The 22,872-nt window shown below is 37.3% G+C and overlaps 4 protein-coding genes across 5 annotated transcripts in view; 1 reads left to right on the top strand and 3 right to left on the bottom strand.

Moving 5' to 3' along the window:
* Positions 1-22,872, bottom strand: part of LOC134647290 (ovalbumin-related protein X-like) — a 283,884-nt gene that overhangs the window by 108,888 nt on the left and 152,124 nt on the right. The gene's annotated exons all lie outside the window — the stretch shown is intronic.
* LOC134663192 (golgin subfamily A member 5) overlaps positions 1-22,872 on the bottom strand; it is a 379,694-nt gene that overhangs the window by 42,405 nt on the left and 314,417 nt on the right. The window lies entirely within an intron of this gene.
* On the top strand, positions 4,409-6,164 carry LOC134662912 (uncharacterized). Its single transcript, XM_063519220.1, has one exon. The coding sequence runs from the start codon at positions 4,752-4,754 to the stop codon at positions 6,021-6,023; it is 1,272 nt and encodes a 423-aa protein (XP_063375290.1). The 5' UTR covers positions 4,409-4,751; the 3' UTR covers positions 6,024-6,164.
* LOC134652900 (putative glutathione-specific gamma-glutamylcyclotransferase 2) lies at positions 7,086-9,793 on the bottom strand. Its single transcript, XM_063508136.1, has 3 exons — positions 9,611-9,793; positions 8,590-8,818; positions 7,086-7,340 (listed from the first exon to the last, which is right to left on the bottom strand). Exons 1-3 carry the CDS (start codon positions 9,752-9,754, stop codon positions 7,159-7,161), a joined length of 555 nt encoding a protein of 184 aa, XP_063364206.1. The 5' UTR covers positions 9,755-9,793; the 3' UTR covers positions 7,086-7,158.

The following is a 22,872-nucleotide window of genomic DNA, read 5'->3' on the forward strand; positions in this document are numbered from 1 at the left end:
CAAAGTTGCATACAACATACTTTTTCTACGACCAAGCACTTACTTTGAAAAAAAAATTGTAAATTTAAGAAATATTTTTCATTCAAGAAGCAGCAAAGAATAAAGGGTACGGGCGGGAAAAGAATGAAAGAAATAAAAAAAAACATGTCTATGGTTCACTCATCTGTCAGAGATGACAATTAAAATTAGGTTGGCAACAATGTATTTCATATAATATTTTTTAAGTGGTGATTACACGAAATATCGTAAAAGTGCCAAAAAGATACTGCGTGTATGCACAAATACTTTTTTAGGGGAATAGACTAAATACTTGTCTTGACAACTATAAGATAGGGGTTTAAAGGTGTGTGCACGACCCTTTAAATGACAAATAAAAGTACGGGAGTAGAAAAACGTAGTATCGATACTATTCTTTTTTTTTCATTCTATAATCGAACATTTATTAATCGATTTCCGCTGATTCCATAATATTCCAAAATCTGTGTTCAACTTTATGTACACGCAATTAAGTAGTTATTGCAATGTATAGTTAAGTTAATATGAATCGGAAAGAAGTTTCGATAAAATCTTTCTAAAAACGCTTCTACGTCTTCGACATTAGAGTTGTGATTAGGTTTCAATCGGAAATCGACTGTGATACAAATGAACTCACGTACACAATGACCGGATATATGTATACGTCGCCGATCCTAGCTCGAAGGCTGATTTCGTTGGATCACGTCGAGTATTGACCTACTAGACCAAAGGATTATTATAAGCGAAGGTATGTACCTACACAAGACTGTTAGTCTCCATACTACGCGATCTGCTTCACTGCAATCACTGCTGACTTATAGTCATTTTAGTAGGTAATAACCTATGTACATATTAGTTGGTAAAAATCAGAAAGCAGGATGATTGGATAAATTGGCCAAAGGAACTGTTATTTTAGTTTAAGGGTTTTAGAGTGCGTAACTGCACAATGCACATAGGTCTCACCGGCTTAAGAAATATTGAACTATAATAAGACTTCATTAATGGGACCTCATAGTATTAGAGTTGGTCTAATTATAAGTTAACTTTGCACCGACTAGAACAGAACGTGAAGGAGTGTCATTATAAACGTCATGTTTTCAAAGAAATTTGACAGCAATGATGACATTCAACACTTTGTCATTGCAAATGCCATGCAAAGTTAGCTTTATCCGACTTTAGCTAGGCAGGTAATACCTAGGGTCCATGCATAATAAATGCATTGGATGAAGTACTAATACCTACTCGTTAGCACTTGCTCTACAACAACAGCCTATTGAAGTAAGCTATTTAACACCAGACTGGGATTTTCTAAAGGAAAAGTTAGCGAAGTGTGTTAATTTTCCTTGTCTACTTAAGCTTTTTATATATACTCGTTCAAGCAAATCTTGTCAGTAGAAAAAGGCGGCAAATTTGAAAAATCGCGGGTTAGCAACACTACGTTTGAATTATTCTAAAATCGCGTGTCATTTATATCTTATCTGTGGAACTGTTTTGTTTACATTTCATCGATGTTCGATGTACATTGCTGCTTTTTGTTCGTTTCCTAGGGATACCATACTTTAGTTTGCTTTACATTGCTACTGACATATCCGGCTTGACAGACTATAGGTACGAAGGAAGACCATTGAATACTCGTAGTATTCAATGGTCTTCCTTCGTAGCTAATAGTACTATCCTATACCTACTGCTAGCTTTACCTACTTAATTCTCTTTTAACCATATTTTGATCAATACCAAACTTGACTGATAGTGATACTACTTTGCACTTGACCTGCTTTTTGGGTCCCTTATCGATCCTGCTCATATTATTACCTTACCAGATCTACCTTATAAAGTTACCAAAAGACAAACTATCAAAAATAAAAAACCTAAATGCACAGATGTGAGCCATGCTAATTGTGCACCTACCTAATTAAGTAAAAGCTCCACGCGTCAGTCATAAATATCAAACAATCAGTTCTTGGTTCAATCAAAGTAACGGTAAAATAATTAGTCAGCGAGTTAACCTATGATCTGTATGAAGTTTAATATGACAAAGTTCTAAAGTAGATTCTTAACATTTTCGTATTCCAGCCGTACCTTCCTACAAGACTGATTTAGTCGTTGTTAAGCAATTTAGAGCTTTAATTAGATAGTTCTACGGCTGCTTTTAAATACATTACCTAATCCTTAATGGGAAGATCTAAATATAACCGGAAATGCGCACGCTCATATAAATCTTTCACATATGTCGATCTCACACCAAAAATATACGAACAGAAGAATTCCATTGAAATCTGTAAGTAGACATCTGAGATCGCTTTTTAGCGATAAGACCGCCTGTTGTTTACCTCTGCTTGTATTTCTATTTTCTTTTGTATTGTCTTCTTTTATTGAGGTGTGCAATAAAGAGTATTTGTATTGTATTGTAGACAAACATGGGTAGGTATTTGAAACGCTTACGTGACAGCACAGTTTTTAATAATTCAATGAGGCGTTGAAGCCAAAAACGTATGTAAATAGAATGAGATCATTGTCTGTCCATTCGTATGGTAATATAGCCTTCACATTTTGGCACTAAACTCAAGTCCCATTTTGGTTATACAAGTTTTAAATTTGTTTCAAACGTTTTGAACGAATGGCAAGGTTTCACTTCGCTTTGTCCGGTAGGTATATCTACACGGATCTATATCTGAATCATTATGACAATTGATCGTTAGGGCATGTGCCCATTAGGACAAACCAGTTAGGGCAAGTGACTTTAGGACAAACGTTGTTAGGGATTCAGAATGACACCCATATCTACACTGCCTCGTGAAGATACCTAAAATTAAAGGAATTACCTATGTATTAGGTAGGTATACGAGTATAGGTATAATATATGTAATTATTATAACACTTTAAACTCTCGCGTTTTGTACACATATTTAATTTCACAAACGGGTCTACCGCGATATAATTTCATTGTTTTTACCTTAAATTTCGACGTTTCAGTAAAGTTGCACCAGCTGTGGTCACGGAAAGACTGATAACCCAGCAAATGTCAACGGAGATATTAAAAAAACACCACTAAACTACCCGAAATTAGTTTATAAAAATGTTCGGGATAGACAAAGAAATTGCAGCTACTACCCATTAAAGTTTAATGTTTATATCTCCGTTGACATTTGCAGGGTTGTCAGTCTTTCCGTGACCACAGCTGGTGCAATTCAGCTGAAACGTCGGAATTTAAGGTAAAAACAATGAAATTATATCGCGGTAGACCCGTTTGTGAAATATTTAATTTCATGTCATTATTGTAATAAAAATATTTTATCCGATTTTACTAATGCAATTCTTGGACCAAATATGATAAGCGATAGGTATAACTCGTATCCCTATTAACATAAGTATCCACTTTTCTATACAATTAGTATGGCAACATGGGTAGGTAGGTACATAGGTAGGTATACTTAAGTTAGGGAACCGACCGTACAAATACCAACTTTGTATTGAGATGAACGATGTTGTTTTCAACCAGACCCTCGGATTACAAGTGTATTTGCCTACTAAAAACAAAATTACGCCGAGTGACGATTATGAAATGAGATTCATTGGAATCCTGAAGGAAAAGGAAAAGCTCCGTCTATCATGCGTCTATCTATTCACTTAACTTTTTACGCACAGCGTAAACTCATTAAAACTATAATTTGATCTCGAGATTTAACAGTACGAAGCGCAATCGGAGGTCTATTCGGACTGGATCTCCTGTAGCTATGAGCTTATACAGCGTTGTTAAATAGCTATGTTTGTCATGTTTGTGAAATAGGCGCCAGGGCAACCCAATTTTAATATGTCAACAACATCATTTATTAGATAATACAGTCATTAAAACGAATGATCCGCCCATTAGATACCTTTAACATAATTATGTAGGTATGTAGGTACTTCGTAGGTTTCCAGGTACTAACTGTTTTGTCAAAACATATAGGTATCTAATCAAAGGTACGAATATAATTCTAAACAATTAAAACAATGTTGTTGGCGACTGTACCTATACCTACTACCTACACAATATACATTCCTGTAAACAAATGAAGGTTTATTATTGAAACGTACCTTGACATAAACCATAAACAAAATTAAATCCGACATAAATTTATTATTTATTTCCTTCCCCGTTAACCTCTTTAGGAAGAATAATTAGATGCTGTTCGGTACTATTTTGTTATTGCAAATGTTGTATCCTAAAAAGCTATTATTTAATGCATTTAACAAGTGTAAACATTTGAGACAATCGATAGTGTTAATGCTTTAGTTAGTTATAGTAATTAACAATGAGCCGCTAAGTAGGTCTAGCGTATTTGGGGCATTTTGCCTTTTAATATTCATTATCGTTACATAACGAGGCGCGCCGCCGGCGGCGCGCGCGCGGCTTTCACTCCATCCGCGATTAATTACGAAGACGATTGTGTACGCGCAGCGCTTCTATTTACTCAACTGCTTCGCCCGCCGAAAGATAAAGAAACTACCAAAGTGCCTACGATTCACACCGTATCTTATCGCGAACACTCTATTGATCGCTCACCATACACCGCGCTCGCCTCGCCTTAAACGGACGACAGAACCAGCCTTATTGTTCAATTTAACTTTAAAACGTTATTGTGGCCGCGATGTTACCGGTGAAGTCATAATGTGCGCCGTATAAAAATAGAACCGTGCGTTTACAGGAAAATAGTGTCAATAACAAAAGTGTTGCGGTTTGTAATCGAGCGGAAATGGCGGCCAAATCGCCTACATTAAGTTTGAAGTCGCGGGAAATCATCGGTGTGGATCAGTTCAGTCAGCGCCGCGAAGTGTTCGACAAACACGACACCGTGTTCCTCCCGCTGCCGTCGCCCACCAACCTGGCGCCCTCTTACGTCGAAGTCGAGCCTATAGTCACGTCAAACCACGGAAAGACTACCACCAATTTCAAACGTAACAGCCCTGGATATTCAAGCATGAAGGAATCGCGAATGGACAACTCGGATGTTTTCGAATTCCGAACACGTAAATATTCCGACAATTTCACTTCGGAGTCGAACCAGGATGACGATGTGGATTACAGGCGGAGCATGACTGAGCGAACTCGGCGATTATCCAAGTTACGACGAGACTTCTTAACTTCCAACTTACACGAGCCCAGCAACGATGGCTCATTCACACGCGCCGGCACCCGCGCTTCCATGCCGGTAAGAAGCGGCTCCATAAACTACAAGATAGAGAGTCCCAATTTGTATAAATTTCCATTTGCGGAGCGAATCGCAACTCCACCTTCAGTGCGCAAAGTTACCGTGGACTTAGGTCCGTCGGAAGTCGATAGTGGAAAAGAGAACCAAGATCCTGAGTTTAGATCCAAAATCGTCAGCTTGCCAGATACTGATGCTTTGAAGAAACTAGACCATCAAAAGATGTTCGAGGAACTTGTAAAACGATATTCGCCACAACGCAAGCCGGTCGACTGGAAGATACCTCCCACCAAACCCAGGATAGTAGATTCAGTTCCTAAACTAACCACACCCAGCATGGCGAGCCAAGAGAGCTCGGATAGTAAGAAACAAATAGATGATAAGACAGTCAAACCAGAAGATGAAGATGTTTTCCAGAAGAAGCCTGAAAATGAAGTAAGTTTAGTTATTGAAGAGAACGAAGTAGAATCAAAGGACACCCGTAATGGGTCCGAGATTATTATACAAGAAGCAGATGATAACAAAGAAAGAGAGTCTAAAATATCTCTGACAGAGCTAGCTGAGAAGAACGATGAAGTGCCAGAATTATCGACATTCACTCGACAAATTAGCAAGGAATCGGCTAAAAGGCCACCTTTAGACAAAATAGTTGATTTAACGATCCCCGATTTGCTAGAGAAGATGAATGTGGAAGGCGAGAACTTAGAGCACAAGAAAGACCAGAAAAAGGTGAAACGGAAGAGAAGTTTTCTGGACAAACTACTCGGGCGTAATAAAAAGGATAAAGTTATAGTTGGTAATAATGGTAATGATATATAATAATATAGTCGCTGCGTTGCACCTACTACACCTGCCAAAGACTATCAAGAGTATCAAGGTTGATTGGTGATAAAATGATGATGTCAAAGTTTACATATAAGAATATTTTAATACATATTGAAGCGGTAGTATTTTCGATAATATTTTTATAATAATTAAGCCTCAGACTTCCTCTACTCGACTCGTTATCTAAATGCAATGGCTGGGTTATCAATATAGTTGATAAAAAGTAAGTGCCATGTGACACTCCCTATCTGCCAAATTCTTAGTAATGGTTATAAAGTGTAGGGTTTTAAGGCTGGGCACGCAATTGTTGAACTCGGATACGTTAAGTATAAAAATCGGTGATTACCTTTTTCTTGTTACTAAGCGAACTTTATTGACAATTTGTAAAACAGTTTTTTGCTATTATGAAAGACTGCGTGCATGGTAAAATCCGGCCATGTACGACCTCATTTACTTATTTTTTTATTTACTGCTATTTTTGATGCAGCACTTTTTCAATTAATCTGTAAACAAAACATTATTGACCGAGCGCGCGAAGCGTCTCCGTTTCAGCTAGGGCAAAAATACTTTTGTAAGTATGTTAATCGGACTGTGACTTAGGTATAAAAAAAAATTGAGATTAAAAATTAACAAAATGAAAAAAGAATAAGTAATCATAAAATTAACTACTCGGACCGTAGCCTAGATTGCTAGAAGATTCGACATGTGGGGGGGGAATATTTAACTTTTCACACAATATGCGTGACACAATCCATTAAAATTGTTTAAAAGTAAGTATGTAATATATTCGTAAATTATAAAATTACTCGTCCAGTCTTATTAATTAGTCATCGGGTATAACTGTATATATGTATAAAATAACGATAAGTAAGAACATAGAACTCGCGAAATACCTATGTCAATTTCCTTCCTGTTAATTAGTTCCATCTATACCTATTTATTTTGTATTATTAACTTATTACCCGTTATATTTTGCAGATTTTGGATTTTACTTTAATTTTCTGCTTTGATATTTTGTAAACAAATGTGTTTAAACTTTATTTGTAATAAATAACACATGAATTTAACAGAAATATATTTTTAGTACATTGATAAAATATACTTACAGTTTCTCTAAGTATCACATGTTTCATTTTGAGTGAGTGTCTAATTTTCTCACCTCCCGTTCTAGTGAGAAGAGGTGCTCATCATCAGCATCAGGTGCTAATAGCCGCATGGCTGCCGCTAGCTTGTACACATACTCCTTATTGGGCCCACTGGGCCCTTCACTAACAACTACTTGTCTTGCAATTTCTTCTATGGGTGCTGGACCTAAAAAGAGAAATCTGTCAATAATTGTAATTTTTGTGACAATTTTGTTACTCTAAATTTAACCTTATCGTCTTCATTATACAGCACATTTTTCAAATGACTTGCGTGCGGCATTAATGTGGGCGCGGTAAATAGAAGTTTGTTTGTTAAGGCAATATTGCATCAACACATATTTAGACACATGTACACAACTATGCTGATATCATAAAAGATAACAACACCTCTTCACTAGCAAACTTCTTGGAACATGTTTAACAAGCATAGAAAATTATGTGTAGACATTGCATTTTCTACATTATTTGAGTACCTACAGCATTTGGAAATAAATAAGCAAATATCCAAATTTTATGTCTTTTTTAGGCTTCCGTACCTCAAAAAGAAAAAACGGAACCCTTATAGGATCACTCGTGCGTCTGTCTGTCCGTCTGTCACAGCCTATTTTCTCCGAAACTACTGGACCAATTAAGTTGAAATTTGGCACACATATGTAAGTTTGTGACCCAAAGACGGACATGTAACGTAAACAAATGAATTTTAAATATGGAGGCCATTTTTGGGGGGTAAATGAGAAAATTAAAAAATAAAGTTTTTCAAATTATATTGTGTTACATATCAAATAAAAGAGCTCATTGTAAGAATCTCAAATATATATTTTTTTATAATTTTAAGATAAATAGTTTAGCAGTTATTCAAGAAAATATCTCTATCTCCGAAACTACTGGGTCTAAAATTTTGGAAAAAATACACAAAATAGTCCTTTACCTATAGATGACAGGAAAACCTATTAGAAATGTGCAGTCAAGCGTGAGTCGGACTCAATGTACGGAACCCTTGGAACGCTAGTCAGACTCGCACTTGGCCAGTTTTTTTTTTGTATGGATCCATTCAAATTCAACCTGATTTGAACATCATTCTTATGGAGAATAAGTTCATATCATAATTTCTAAACTATATGTAAGCATGTATTGTGTTATCACTTTCATTTGCCATACTAAGGAAGAAGATGCAACATTACTAAATATTCAAACACTGACATTATCCACACTGTTACGGGGTTTGAATAAAAATGTTACATTAACGGTAACAAACAACATTAAAAAAGGCTAATTGTGAAACTCCCCATTTTTACACAACTGCCCAATAAATTGCCCCTGTATTGTTTTAGCAAGTTGTAAAAATAGTGAACATTTAAGTTTATCAAAAACATGAATAAAATAGTACCTATGGTAAAAAAATATTATGGTCATACCTGCAAAAGATCCATTATCCTCTGTAGCAATGTACAATGTCAAGTCAAAAAGTTCATATGTCTTATCTTTTGGATGGAATGTGACAGTTTTCTGACTATAGCCATTCTTTTCCCTGAAGTCTAAATACTTGGTCACTGTATCTACATTTTCTGGTTTAATTTTGTAAGCCACACCCCATACTGAACTGTTGGGGTCATCACTGGCTATTAAAGTTACCACTCTCCCAGGCTGCAATCATGTTTAATTAGCAGACATCAGATTCTATGGGTCAGAATTTATTGACAGGTAGGTTCCTATATAGATAAACTCAATTATCGAAGCCTCTCTAATATATTAGTGATTGCTCCAAGTTTTATTTGTAAAAATAGAATTTTATTCAAAGTATTAACAAGATACAAAATAATAACTAGATTGAAATGAATTCATTGTAAAAAAAAATTAACCTAGTGATCATATAAAATGGGCTTTGTGTAAACTTTATCATCAACCCGAAAATATTACTACGATCACTAATACATATTTTAGGGAAAATTATTAATAATTTGCAATGTGGATATTTTGCAATTTAGGAAATTTTCCGATGGCACATCATGACCTCAGTAGTATGCATAACCACACCTCAGGTGGTCAATAGGATAAATATATAATAATTTCTTAAGTATGAAAGATTTGAAGGGATGCTAATTTAAATATAAACTAATAATGTATTTGTCAAACAAAGAAAACATAAACAAACATAAAAGTCCTACATATTAAAATTTGCCCCAGATTGTCATCGACGGGCAAGGTGCCCAGAAGGCTGGTCATATTTCCTTGCTGTATGGCGATACTAATACGCTGTGCAAAATAGTGGCCAGCCGTCTGGTCACCAGAAGCCTCTATTAGGCGCGCCGACAAATCTTTGTACAGCCGACGCACACTTGGCCCCCACGGCCCCAAAGTTTCAATACAAAGTATAAAGATGTAAATAAAGTAAAAGGGATATTTTGTACTATATCTATATATGCAGAAGACAGTTACCTTCCCCGGGACGCCCCTATGATCGGTACTGTGCTGGTAAAATCTCCTTAGGTATCCTTTAATGTAACCTACAAGTTTTACTTCATAAGGAAATTCAACCTTCCATATTAAGGACCCGTACCCAAAGACCCACATCATTATCATATAATAACATTTATTTATTCTAATTTTTGTATTTTAACAATCAATTTGCATCGTAGTTTAACAAGATTATTTAACTTTTATTTGAATTTGTTTAACAAGCTTAGTATGATTTGATTGATTACAGTACTTAAAGTATTTAAACTATTTAATAAGCCAATAAACAAAGAGAATTGACAACTTGCTTGATGACAGTTGACAGTCTACTGTCTAGTGACAATTTTTTTTTTGTCCATCTGGACAGGCTAAAGCTCTTAGCCATACTGCCTTCCAGTGACAATGAGCAACGAGATTGTGAGTATTGTATTCTTTGGAGATGATAGGTACGCGATAATTTTAGTTTCGATTTTGAAATCATGTAAAAAAAACCTACAGAAATGATTCAAACTGGAACCCAATAAAATACTGTAAAATAAGGATGCTAAGCACGAAGAATATGGTTCATAGACCCGCCATTTTCTTATTTCTATCACGTTTCTATCGCACGTGCGTAATTATGTTGCTGTCTCGCCCACGTTGCCGGCCATCATTGCTACTGTGCAAGGGCGTATTTATTTAACGATTGCAGCCATTGCAGCGCCATATGAGCTTAATAAAATAACACTTAATAAAAATATCATAATCACAACAGTAAAGGTTTTGGAGAGGAGAGTGGACTGACATTTTGACCACGTCATTACGCGGGAGACCTTCGCCTGCGCTACAACCGGGAGGTGCCGCGGGGTCCCAGTATCTAGTCCAAATCATGTCCAAAACTACAATTTGGTAACGGTTACCTGATTTAAAATTTAAACTGTCTCTTCAACCGTTTTCCGCTAGGCATACGACCAAAAACTATAATAGGTACTCCATTCTTAGGTTGTGCCAGACCAAAAACTGACTTCCAACGCCTCCAACTGGGTTATTCCCACTAGTTACCACCAAGTTCTTACCAGTGGTAACTACTGGGAATTTTTTTCCCACCTTTTACCACTGGTAACTACTGGGAAAAAAATTCCCACTAGTTACCACCAACTCGGCTTGGTGGTAAAAGGTGGGATTTTTTTTCCCAGTAGTTACCACCAAAATATTGTTAGAATTCAATACTAATAAAAACAGTATAAATAGTTTAGTATACATGTAGCGTGCTGTAATAAATAATTATGTATCAGTTAGTGATTCAGTAAACTGCTTTAAAAGTGATCAAAAATATTAAAACAGTTTTACCGGTATAAGTGTAAACACTAAAATAGAAGAGTCTCATTCTAGTTAAGTAGAAATTAACTTATTATCCGGATTATATTTATCTTATTAACTGTAAATTGAATTACATAAAACAAACGAAAAGTTAGTACTGTTGCCCCTGTGGTAGAGTGTAATTACCATCCCGCTAGCGTAGGTGTTTAAAGCTATCGAGCCAACCAGCGTAACATGACCGAGCGATGTAGGTACTAGGTACACGAGCGTAATTGGAATGCGAGCCTACGCTGGTTAGTCCGAGCAGTCAGCCCATCCGAAGCGCGCCCTAAGCGGTTTTATTAACAACCATACCCTTTACTTATTTAGCCTGACTACAAATTATGAATACCTACATATTCTAGCTCTGCGTCGTGTTATAATACTTATAATAAAACGAAATCAGTTCTGTCTGTTTTTGACTGATTTGTTTATTCATTTGTATAAATGTAATACAATTTTCAGTTAATAATACCTGCTTTGACCTGCACGATGTTGTATGGGAACCTTGCACTTTGTGACTATGCGCGGAAACTTGGCACAGTTGATTCTTAGCTGGTCTTGAGTTGATAGAAACCGGGAGACATCGAGAGCCAACGTCCATTTAGTGGGGGGGAGGGGGGGAATTTCGACGCTGCCGCGCTTCAATTGAAGCCACATTTCTCTAAAGCTATAAATATTAGGGCATGTGGTATATCATTTTCAGATAAATTGAGGATGAGGAATCTATTTTAGGAACAAAAACAATGCACTTTCTAACAAAAAAAAATGAATAAAGTAGAAAAGACTAAAAAAAGTATAATTAGTTTTTTTTATAATTACCATTTTTTTTAAGTATAACAGAAATCTCAAAACAAATATAGTCGTAAAGCTACACTTATCTAGTTTACAAAAGTATATAGTTTATTATATAAATCTGTTGAAACATGGGAGATAAAAAATAATATTTAGTGTGGGTTAGGGTGATCTCAATGCATGATCGTCCGTGAAGTAGGGCTTAGGTACTGTTTTAAACACACGAATGGTAAATATATTATTGTTTTAGATCTGTTAGCGCCACTTGCATCATCCCACTAACCCGGGGTTAACCGGTTAAAACTAGAGTTACCATGGTTACCAGTACAATTCGACACTGTGTTAACGGTTTACCCGCTTAACCCCGGGTCAGTGGGATCGTGCAAGTGGCGCGTATTATTTTAAATGAAACAACGCAATGTACATTTGGCAAAATGCCAGGACAACGTGAGGAAGATGATGACGACGATCCACTGCACAAGTGCACATACAGAGGTCTGAACATTTAAGCTGCCTGGTTTTCCAATTGAACCAGCCGCGGCACTGTTTTATGCATTTGCTGTACATATTTGCACCTGACAATTTCTAAACCTGCTTCTGCAGCAACAGGCAAGTACGTCCATATAGGCTCCCGGTTGTTGTTGACCTTCGTGCAACCCCAGCATCGTATACTTCAGTAAATGAGTGCCATAAATAACAGTACCGATACTAAGAAAGACCGGCAGATAGAAGACATCCCACAGACCAAAGCTACTTTAGATCAGCATTTTTAAAAGCCATATTATATCAAGGGGTGCATGTTTGGTGTCAGTTATTGGCACAAGCTCAAAATCTACCCTGTCCGTCTACTTGAGGTTGCACGAAGGTCAACAACAACCGGGAGCCTATATGGAGGTACTTGCCTGTTGCTGCAGAAGCACGTTTAGAAATTGTCAGGTGCAAATACTGCAAATGCATAAAACAGTGCCGTGGCTGGTTCAATTGGAAAACCCGGCAGTGCAACCCCGGGTTAGTGGGATGATGCAAGTGGCGCTAACAGATCTAAAACAATAATATACTCACCATTCGTGTGTTTAAAACAGTAACTAAGCCCTAATTCACGGACGATCATGCATTGAGATCACCCTGACCCACGCTGAATATTATTTTTTATCTCCCGTGTTTCAACAGATTTATATAATAAACTATATATTTTTGTAAACTAGATAAGTGTAGCTTTACGACTATATATTTTTTTTAGATTTCTGTCATACTTTAAAAAAAAATTGGTAATTATAAAAAAACAAATATACTTTTTTTAGTCTTTTCTACTTTATTCATTTTTTTTGTTAGAAAGTGCATTGTTTTTGTTCCAAAAATAGATTCATCGTCCTTAATTTATCCGAAAATGATATATCACATACCCTAATATTGCTTTGAAGCGCGGCAGCGTCGAATTCCCCCCCCCCCCATCCACTAAAAGGAGGTGGCTCTCGTCGGCTCCCGATTTCTATCAACTCAAGACCAGCTAAGAATCAATTGTGCCAAGTTTCAGCGCATAGTCACAAAGTGCAAGGTGTCGTGTACTATCAAAGCAGCTCATAAGATAAATTTTAACCGGATCTGGGGGCACGGCAGTGCCCCCGTCAAGACGAGCAAAGCGAAGCGCAAGGGCACTACCTACCTTTTCACCAAACCGAGTTGGTGGTAACTAGTGGGATTTTTTTTCCCCAGTAGTTACCAGTGCTAAAAGGTGGGAAAAAAATTCCCAGTAGTTACCACTGGTAAGAACTTGGTGGTAACTAGTGGGAATAACCCCTCCAACTCCAAATATTATAAGTATTTGTGTTTTTTTTAAAGCAGTATGCATTGTCAAATAATGACGCTAAATCAAAATGGGGGTCAAATAAACACAAACCTAATTTCAAATTAAATATTATTACTAAAGTCATGGACATTTGGACGAACTATGGTAGAAAATAAAGCCACATGATATTCCACCCTTTTTAAAGTGATATGACCAAAGTATGTCCAACACAGGCGATGAACATTGCAGCTGGACTCAGAATGGTACCTTTCACCCGTCACGGTGCTTTTATGATGTTCCCAAAAGCTGTGAGAAGCCTGTTAGAAAACCCAATAGACCCACAAGAGCAGTCGTCATTGAGAAAGAGACGTTTATCAACAATCTTGGCCCACTGAAATCAAAGAAAAGGCCCAGGGATACTACGAGTAAGTTGACTTCAAAAGAGTTAATTTTAGAAAAGTATTTTGAAGATGCAGCAGTTAACACAAGTATCATTGCACCGTCAAAAATAGACAACCAATCCAATACCATTATTCAACGAAGGGAGGATACAAACCGTCATAAATGCAATGAATTACACTTTCAAAACGATTCCAATGTAGAAAAGAATAAATCTTTAACTTTGGATAAAGCTTGTTCTATAGTCGTCCAAACAGTCAATAACGGTACACAATCTTATGACAGTGTTAGAAAAACAGATACTATAAAGCTTTACATCCCTCGAGCAACTGAGACACAGACTAGTAGTACCGGTCGAAATGATGTGGGGATGCAGGTACAGCTGAACGTACATCAAAATAATCTTACTGCGAAATCTGATTTTGTTTGTAATAATCAATTACTGCGGTACAGCTGGAAACCCTCTAAAAGATGGTCGGTGTCTCAAAATCCTATCATGGGCCCCGATTTTTAAAACTTACCCACCACCTGAGTACCTAACTAGGACGCAGTCAGGTGGAGCAGCCAATGGAATCGTGAGATGTTGTGACCCTAAAGATACCAAGTATACTATGCGTTATTAAAGTTAACAACTAAATCGTTTAGCCCCCTCCACACTCGCGTTCGCGGCATCGTGCCCTGATTCGCGCACGAGTGTGGAGGGCCCTTTTCCTCTAGGTCTATTTCACCATGCTGATAATTGGTACCCGGTACTGACAACTTTTTGTACATTGCCGGGTCGAGAAGCAATAAGGACAGTACAACAGGACTGGTCCTTTAAGTACCTAAATAAATATTGACGCTATTATACCTTCGTTACTTACCAACCCAAAAATGTAGACCAGTATAAGAAGTTGTTAGTGTATCAATTGTCAAGTTAGTCACATTGGCGACTGATTGTTTGGCTCGACTGTTTTCGATAAGCGGTTGCAAATGGGGTTGGCCGGTTGAAGTATTTAGCAGATGGCGCCATCATAGCTTGCCCTGTCCAAAGATATATATAACTCCGTATAAGCATAGAGAAATATAAGTAAAGAAAGAGTGGTAACTCCATACATCAGTTTTCTTATCAAATCGCGAGTTATTTCGTAGTCGACATCTAACGTCAAGTAGCGGACATTATCAGTTCTGCTAGTTGACAATAGATGTAGCAGCAAACAAAAACTCTTAATGCTCGACAATGTTTAGCTAATATTATAACCGGAACTATATTTTCAACTCCTTCTGCGTATAATATATTAGTTGTAAATTGTTTTAGTAGTATATTTTTCGTCAGTTGCGAAACTTATGCCATCTGGTGTCAAGTAGCGGTACTACTAATAGTTCCACTACCTTGACGTTAGATGTCGACTACGAAATAACTCGCGTTTTGGTAATAGAACTGATGTATGGAGTTACCACTCTTTCTTTACTTATATTTCTCTATGGTTTTACACATTTCCATTTTTAGTTTTAATCGTGTGTCGATAGATGGCAGTAAATTTACTGTGACTACAAAAATTACTATGACAGTAAGTAGTAACCCTTTATACTATATCTTCTCTTTGCCCTTTCAATCGTTTAGAATTATGTAAATTTTTTGTCAGCCCTTTAGGCCAAATCTCATAGAAAAGGGGCAGGGCAAGCTATGATGGCGCCATCTATGCAAACATTAGCCAGTTGCCAACCCCATGCATTGGGAAAAGGTAGGTATGTATAATCATAAAAATTATTAGCGGTGCACCCCTGGAAACTCTTGTCTTCAGGGGTGCACAGTTAATAAATGTGCTTTTGCTTTATCTAAGCGCTTATTAAAATCGCTTGATTAATATGCTCTGGTATAACAATAGAAAGTTAAAAAAAACTTTAAAATTCCGGCCATTTTGCAAGTGTAATAGGCGATTTTGGTTTTGCGCTACTGAATTTGCTGAACGCCAACACTAACAACATTTTTATGAACTAAGTATATGTTATTTATTTATATAGTTTTAAAATCGCCTTGCGATAATACAAATTGAATGTTAGTTTAAGGGCCAGTTACACCAACCACAATTAGCGGACTGATGAACGTCACTCAACAGTGATAGCTGGTCAACCAAGTCTTGTCAGTAAAAAAAGGCGCGAAATTCAAATTTTCTATGGGACGATATCCCTTCGCGCCTACATTTTTCAAATTTGCCGCCTTTTTCTACTGTCAAGATCTGGTTGACCAAGTAGAACTATGAAACTTACTATAAGTGGAACCGACCCTTATTCTGTTTCTTTATAAAGAGAGATAATAATGCCATCGTGATTTCAAAAATTTCGATGATAATAATGTTTTTCAACTCTCAAGTAATTTCTAAGAATTAAATGTATTCGGTCATACAATATTTTATTTTATTTACTAGCTACCCGCCCCGGCTTCGCACGGTTTATCAAATTATAAAACCTTCCTCAAGTAGCACTCTATTGATAGGTGAAAACCTTGCCTTATAGGTACCCTTGATGTAGTAAAATTGCGAATGTGTAGGGTGAAAACTCTGCTAAAGGCTTCAACATACCTTGCAACAAATGACATGCGATTTTAGATAATTGCCGGCAGAGGAGCTCGATATGGTCCACGAGCCAGGCGCAAATTTCGTCAGTCATCGCCTCCCGGGTGAAAACTCGTATACTGGTTAACGGCCATATATGATGAACCCTAGTGGACGTCAGCTGCCGCTACGTTGGTGGGTTGAGGAATGGCAGCCACCGAAACACGTAAAAAAAAATTTTTTTTTCAGTCATCGCCTCCCGTTTGATACTTAGTCAGATGAAAGTTTAGGTGCTATTGTTAATAAAAACAATCGTCAGCCGGTTGTATCGCGGTGGAATCACCGTCAGCTGGTCACATGAACATGTAAAAAAAAATTTTTTTTTCAGTCATCGCCTCCCGCTTGATACTTTGTCAGATGATAGTTTAGGTGCTATTGTTAATAAAAAAACACGTCAGCCGGTTGTATCGCGGTGGAATCACCGTCAGCTGGTCACATGAACATGTAAAAAAATTTTTTTTTTTCAGTCATCGCCTCCCGCTTGATATTTTGTCAGATGATAGTTTAGGTGCTATTGTTAATAAAACAAATCGTCAGCCGGTTGTATCGCGGTGGAATCACCGTCAGCTGGTCACATGAACATGTAAAAAAAAAATATTTTTTCAGTCATCGCCTCCCGCTTGATACTTTGTCAGATGATAGTTTAGGTGATATTGTTAATAAAAAATATCGTCAGCCGGTTGTATCGCGGTGGAATCACTGTCAGCTGGTCACATGAATTTATAAAGCAAATAAATAAATACAGTCTAAAATTTAAAATAATTGGTTTCAGTCATCGCCTCCCGTTTGATACTTTGCCAGATGATAGTTTAGGTGCTATTATTAATAAAAAGAATCGTCAGCCGGTTGTATCGCGGTGGAATCACCGTCAGCTGGTCACATGAACATGTAAAAAAATTTTTTTTTTTCAGTCATCGCCTCCCGCTTGATACTTTGTCAGATGATAGTTTAGGTGCTATTGTTAATAAAACAAATCGTCAGCCGGTTGTATCGCGGTGGAATCACCGTCAGCTGGTCACATGAACATGTAAAAAAAAAAATTTTTTTCAGTCATCGCCTCCCGCTTGATACTTTGTCAGATGATAGTTTAGGTGCTATTATTAATAAAAAGAATCGTCAGCCGGTTGTATCGCGGTGGAATCACCGTCAGCTGGTCACATGAACGTGTAAAAAAAATTTTTTTTTTTCAGTCATCGCCTCCCGCTTGATACTTTGTCAGATGATAGTTTAGGTGCTATTATTAATAAAACAAATCGTCAGCCGGTTGTATCGCGGTGGAATCACCGTCAGCTGGTCACATGAACATGTAAAAAAAATATATTTTTTCAGTCATCGCCTCCCGCTTGATACTTTGTCAGATGATAGTTTAGGTGCTATTGTTAATAAAAAACATCGTCAGCCGGTTGTATCGCGGTGGAATCACCGTCAGCTGGTCACATGAACATATCAAGCAAATAAATAAATAAAATCGAATATATGTTCATATGACCAGCTGACGGTGATTCCACCGCGATACAACCGACTGACGATGTTTTTTATTAACAATAGCACCTAAACTATCATCTGACAAAGTATCAAACGGGACGCGATGACTAAAACCAATTATTTAGGTTTCCGTGCCTTCGCTTGAACCACTTACGAGATTGCCAGCGCTCGGCTGCTTTCTCTTCAGTACCATATAAGCCGGCAAGGCCCTTAGCGGTGGTTCAAGCGTCGGCAGGAACCTAAATATCCGTTTTTTACCCTTCGGGAGAAAAACGGTTCTATTTAGGTCTTTGTGCCTTCGCTTGAACCACTTATGAGACGTGTTTAAACCTCTGCCGGCGCTGGCCCGAGCGTACTGTGACTGTTCATATTTATGCAAAAATCACATAATGAGAATATGGGTCTGAAATTTATTCCGTATTGACATAATAAATAAAAGATTGATTGCGTCAACTTTTAAGTAGATTTTCATCATTTAGAATTATCGATATATGAGGTTATTCTTAGCACTGACTTGCCACAGAAGATAAATATTGCGACTATAAAAGTACTTGAATTTTTATATAAAACAACGGTTTGGCTTTTAGTTGATTGACCTTTCCTTAAATAATTATTAAAGTCATAATCTTATATGAACCTATATGTACTATCTTACGCAAATAAATTCATTATGAATACCTAAGACCTACTTATAAGGTACGTGTAGGTTGTACACATTTTTGTGTAACCACTATCTGAAGTAGAAGTTCTGATGCTTGTAAAGTAAACCTCATCAAGTGAATTTTACATCATACCCATTCAGACTACCTCTGATGATACAACAACCCACTAGGTGATAAAAAGGTTTTGTTGTATTATGTAATGATATTATTTCACAAAAAAAATATTAATAAAATACTACTTGTCTATTGCTTAAACACAAATAATAGCACTGTCGGCTCATCCAAAAAACTATTTTAAATTTGTTACTAATAGGAAAAGCTTGGGTCCTCTCTGGTTTAACGTATTCTATCAATTTAATGTAAATGGTAAGATGTATCATTGGTCAGATGTAATGTAATATGTATTTTAATGTGGACAAATACCCAAATATTCTCAATATTTAGACAATAATAGTAATTGACTTGGTGTATCTTTATATCTATGATACTGTGCGTTGACTTAAGGTACCTCTATAGGATGTAGTATCGGCTTAGTTGAAACTATTACTAGGTAGCTGAGAATTGTTACTAGTTAATAACGTATACATTAAATCGTGAAGTGTATTGTCTTCTTCACTTCTGACGCTACATTTAGGTAGAGGAGTGCTCGATTCGAAATAATATTAAATTATTTTCACAAATAAACACATCATGTACATAATTTCTTACACATTTACGGAATATGTTGTCCTTATGTAATGGGCTATATACAAATAAAGCTGGTATACCTAGTCAATAACTATTAATGTCTAAATCTAAATAATGTCAATATTTGGGTATTTGTCCACATTAAAAAAACATATTACATTACATCTGACCTATTATCACGTTGCCGGGTCTATTGATACTGCAAACAGCCTTATACACGCGAGAGAATTGAGATAAATACCCCAGACGGGCCGACAATAGCGACCGGATTACACGATACGGACAAAAACTAGCAGCGGTGCCCCGTAGCTTAGCAAAGAGAGCAAAAACTATACACGTCATGGGCCCCTCCGTGTATAATAACCTGCCAGCAATAATAACAGACGCACCTAGTTTGTTACTCTTTAAGAACAAACTAAAAACTTGGCTTTTTGAGCGGTCGTTCTATAATATAGAAGAATTTCTGACTGCGAAATATTAACGTAAATGAATGAAAATATAAAACTACGCAAGTAGCGAATCACCTTTAATATTTAGAATACTTTGTAATTTTTGTTTTTATTATGTTATTTGACAAAGGGATGTAACGATCCCGATACCGATACGATATATCGGCAGATATAATCGGCAGGCCGATATATCGGCATCGCCGATTTAAATACACCCGATATCATAACAAAATGTAAACAACCCACAGTAAGGTATTCTATTGGGCAAGAATATTCTTCACCTCAATTTTAACTGTGTCAAAACTTACGTAAGTTTTACTACGATAGATTACTTACTCAACGTAACAGTGAAGCTGCTATAATCGTGCTATTTTGCTAATAGGAATATATATTCTTTGTTTTTATTTTTCAGTTTTTCACACTTCTTAAAATCAAATGTCTATTGAACATAAGTATGTTTTATGCATATAAAGGATACAATTATTAATTTATTTCAATAGTCAAAATATACTTTATTCATGTAGGCCTAGTAGTATCAGATCTTAGATCCCGTTTTCTAAGGGGACCTTGCATTTTGGAGACAAAGCAAACCGCTTGGAACAGGTGTTCCTGGGGGTGATCCGAGCTAATTTCGCCCGGTTGCCGAGAGGTCACTCCCAGCAGGTGGGCAGGGGAGGGGGGAGAAAAGTGCCTCCGGCGCGCCTCACTCTAAATTTTATATCTGCATACATCTAGCAACTATATCAAGTTTGGTGTCTTTTTCGTATAATTCTAGGATGAAGAATTCATTTCTGTGACTAAACTTTCACTCACCCATACAAAAAAATCGAGAAATTCAAAATTCAAAAAAAATCTTTACACTTTTTGTTTTTGAAAATCCTCTACAAAATTAAAACTATGAGGATCTGCTCTAAAAAAAATACATGTGTACAGAATAACTGGGCTATTAGTTATTCTACTATATAGAATAATAAACTTATCAACCATTTTTGACTAATAATTGTATTTAAAAAAATGTTTTGTGTCGCACGGCGGACCGTACTGAAGTAGGTATACCTACACGCATTTAGTTTAGACACGCATTCACTTCAAAACATTATTCAGCATAACGCAAGTAGGTACAGAAAGTACATATTTAAAACAATAAAGGAATTTAAAATAAGTACGATATAACTGAATATAGGATTATCCTATGCAGAATGAGTTGTCTACCTACTGGATAGTTTCACGACAGATTAATTTTTTATTTAGTTATTGTGACCTTATATCTTCTACGTCTTTTGAGATACTTATCTATGTATACATAAAAATTATAATAAATTTGCGTGTAGTGTAGGTATCTAAACGGAGGTGAATGCGGTGCAGTGCAGCGGCGCTCGCGCTCAGGGACCGTTGGTATTAGTTCCCAACATCTTTATTTAAGAGCCAACAGGAGTGGTCATTTCTCCATACAAACGTACTCGACTGTTTCCTCCGTGGGTTTTGAAGCTAGAGCAATGATTTTTTCAACACAGATTAATATTGTCAATATCTGTGTCGGACCGTTTTACTTTTTTTGATATTTTTGTTTTTTAAGGCGCTAGAGCCCTTCAAAAATGGCCAAAATGGCCTAATTGACTATGCCGCAATGAGAGGCGTGCTATTCAAAACTGATATCAATTAGTCAAAAAAGCAAAACGGTCCGACACAGATAATGTCATAATCATTTAGATTTCCAAATTTGGTTACGATTGGTTAAGTTTTGGAGGAGGAAACAGTCGAGTACGAAACCTCGATTTTTGATATTTTTACGCAGGATTTTTCGCCTTGTCCTTATCGCACTAGTTTTAGGAGCCGCTTCCGTTAGCGAGACGGGTATATTTACCTAAAATATTTAAATCTTAGCTCCTGTTGGCTCTTAACTTCCGTTAACTTGAATCTTTTCCGCCGTCTCATTGTCTGAAGGTTGTCTGGAAGAGATCGCTATTTAGCGATAAGTCCGCCTGTTGTTACCTACATTTTTGTACCTGTTCATACTTTTGTAACATTTCTTTTGTAGTGTGCAATAAAGTATTTTATTATTATTCACTTTATTTATCTTTCATGTTAAGTTAGGTTTTTTTATAATATGAATATAAAAGTAAAATATAAAAACACAAAACAATAAAAAATACATATAAACACATTATAAAAAACCTCACCTAGGGTGCCGCCAGCAGCGGGGCAAGGCCCAAGCTGCTGGTGGTCAGGGCCGCAGAGAGAGGAACCGGCGGACTATCCGCGCCGTTTCCAACATCACCGCCTTCTGCTGCATCTGGCGCCTTCTGGCCCTTGATCCAACCACCTAGCGAGAGTCTCTCAAGATGTTGGTCGAGACTCTTCGCTATTAGACCGTTCACTGAAACGACTATCGGGACAATGATCGTCGAATCAACATCCCACATGGCGGTTATCTCGTGAGCCAAGTACTTACTGGACTTGTCGACTTGTCCTTCTCGGCCTTCACGAGATTCTCATCATGGGGGATGGTGATGTCAACGAGCATGGCCCGACGTTGCGATCGATCTATTATCACAATGTCAGGCTTATTGGCTACAATAGTCCTGTCAGTGATGATAGATCAATTCCAATAGAGCGTAGCACGACCATTCTCGAGAACAGGCGCAGGTAAATACTTGTAGTACGGTACTTCGCGGTCCACAAGACCATATAGAAGAGCAAGTTGCTGGTGAATAATCCTGGCTACGAGATTATGTCTGTGCAAGTACTCGCCGTTAGCAAGATGAGAACAACCGGAAATGATATGCCTGAGTGACTCTCCGGGACGGCGGCATGCCCCACAAATGTCGACCGTACCGTCCTTCAGGATATATTTCCGATAGTTGTTCGTCATCACTACTTCGTCCGCAATTGCACAGGCAAAACCCTCGGTTTCTCCGAAGAGGTCCCCGAATCGTAACCAGTTCACCGACCCGAGCAGGTCCACATCGGGTCCCGTGAGGGCCTTGTAGAATCGCCCGTGTAGCACCTTACTCTCCCATGCCGCCTTGCGATCCGCAGTACTTAGTAC

This window comes from Cydia amplana, chromosome 1 (assembly GCF_948474715.1).
Source record: "Cydia amplana chromosome 1, ilCydAmpl1.1, whole genome shotgun sequence".
NCBI lineage: Eukaryota > Metazoa > Arthropoda > Insecta > Lepidoptera > Tortricidae > Cydia > Cydia amplana.

Bases quoted from the DNA above. Each gene is read 5' to 3' on its own strand.
- LOC134662912 (XM_063519220.1), top strand. From the start codon at position 4,752: ATGGCGGCCAAATCGCCTACATTAAGTTTGAAGTCGCGGGAAATCATC.
- LOC134652900 (XM_063508136.1), bottom strand. From the start codon at position 9,754: ATGATAATGATGTGGGTCTTTGGGTACGGGTCCTTAATATGGAAGGTT. The intron at 8,819-9,610 runs GTAACTGTCTTC...ACATGATTGCAG, and splicing joins ATAGGGGCGTCCCGGGGAAG to CCTGGGAGAGTGGTAACTTT. The intron at 7,341-8,589 runs GTATGACCATAA...TTCTCTTTTTAG, and splicing joins GGATAATGGATCTTTTGCAG to GTCCAGCACCCATAGAAGAA.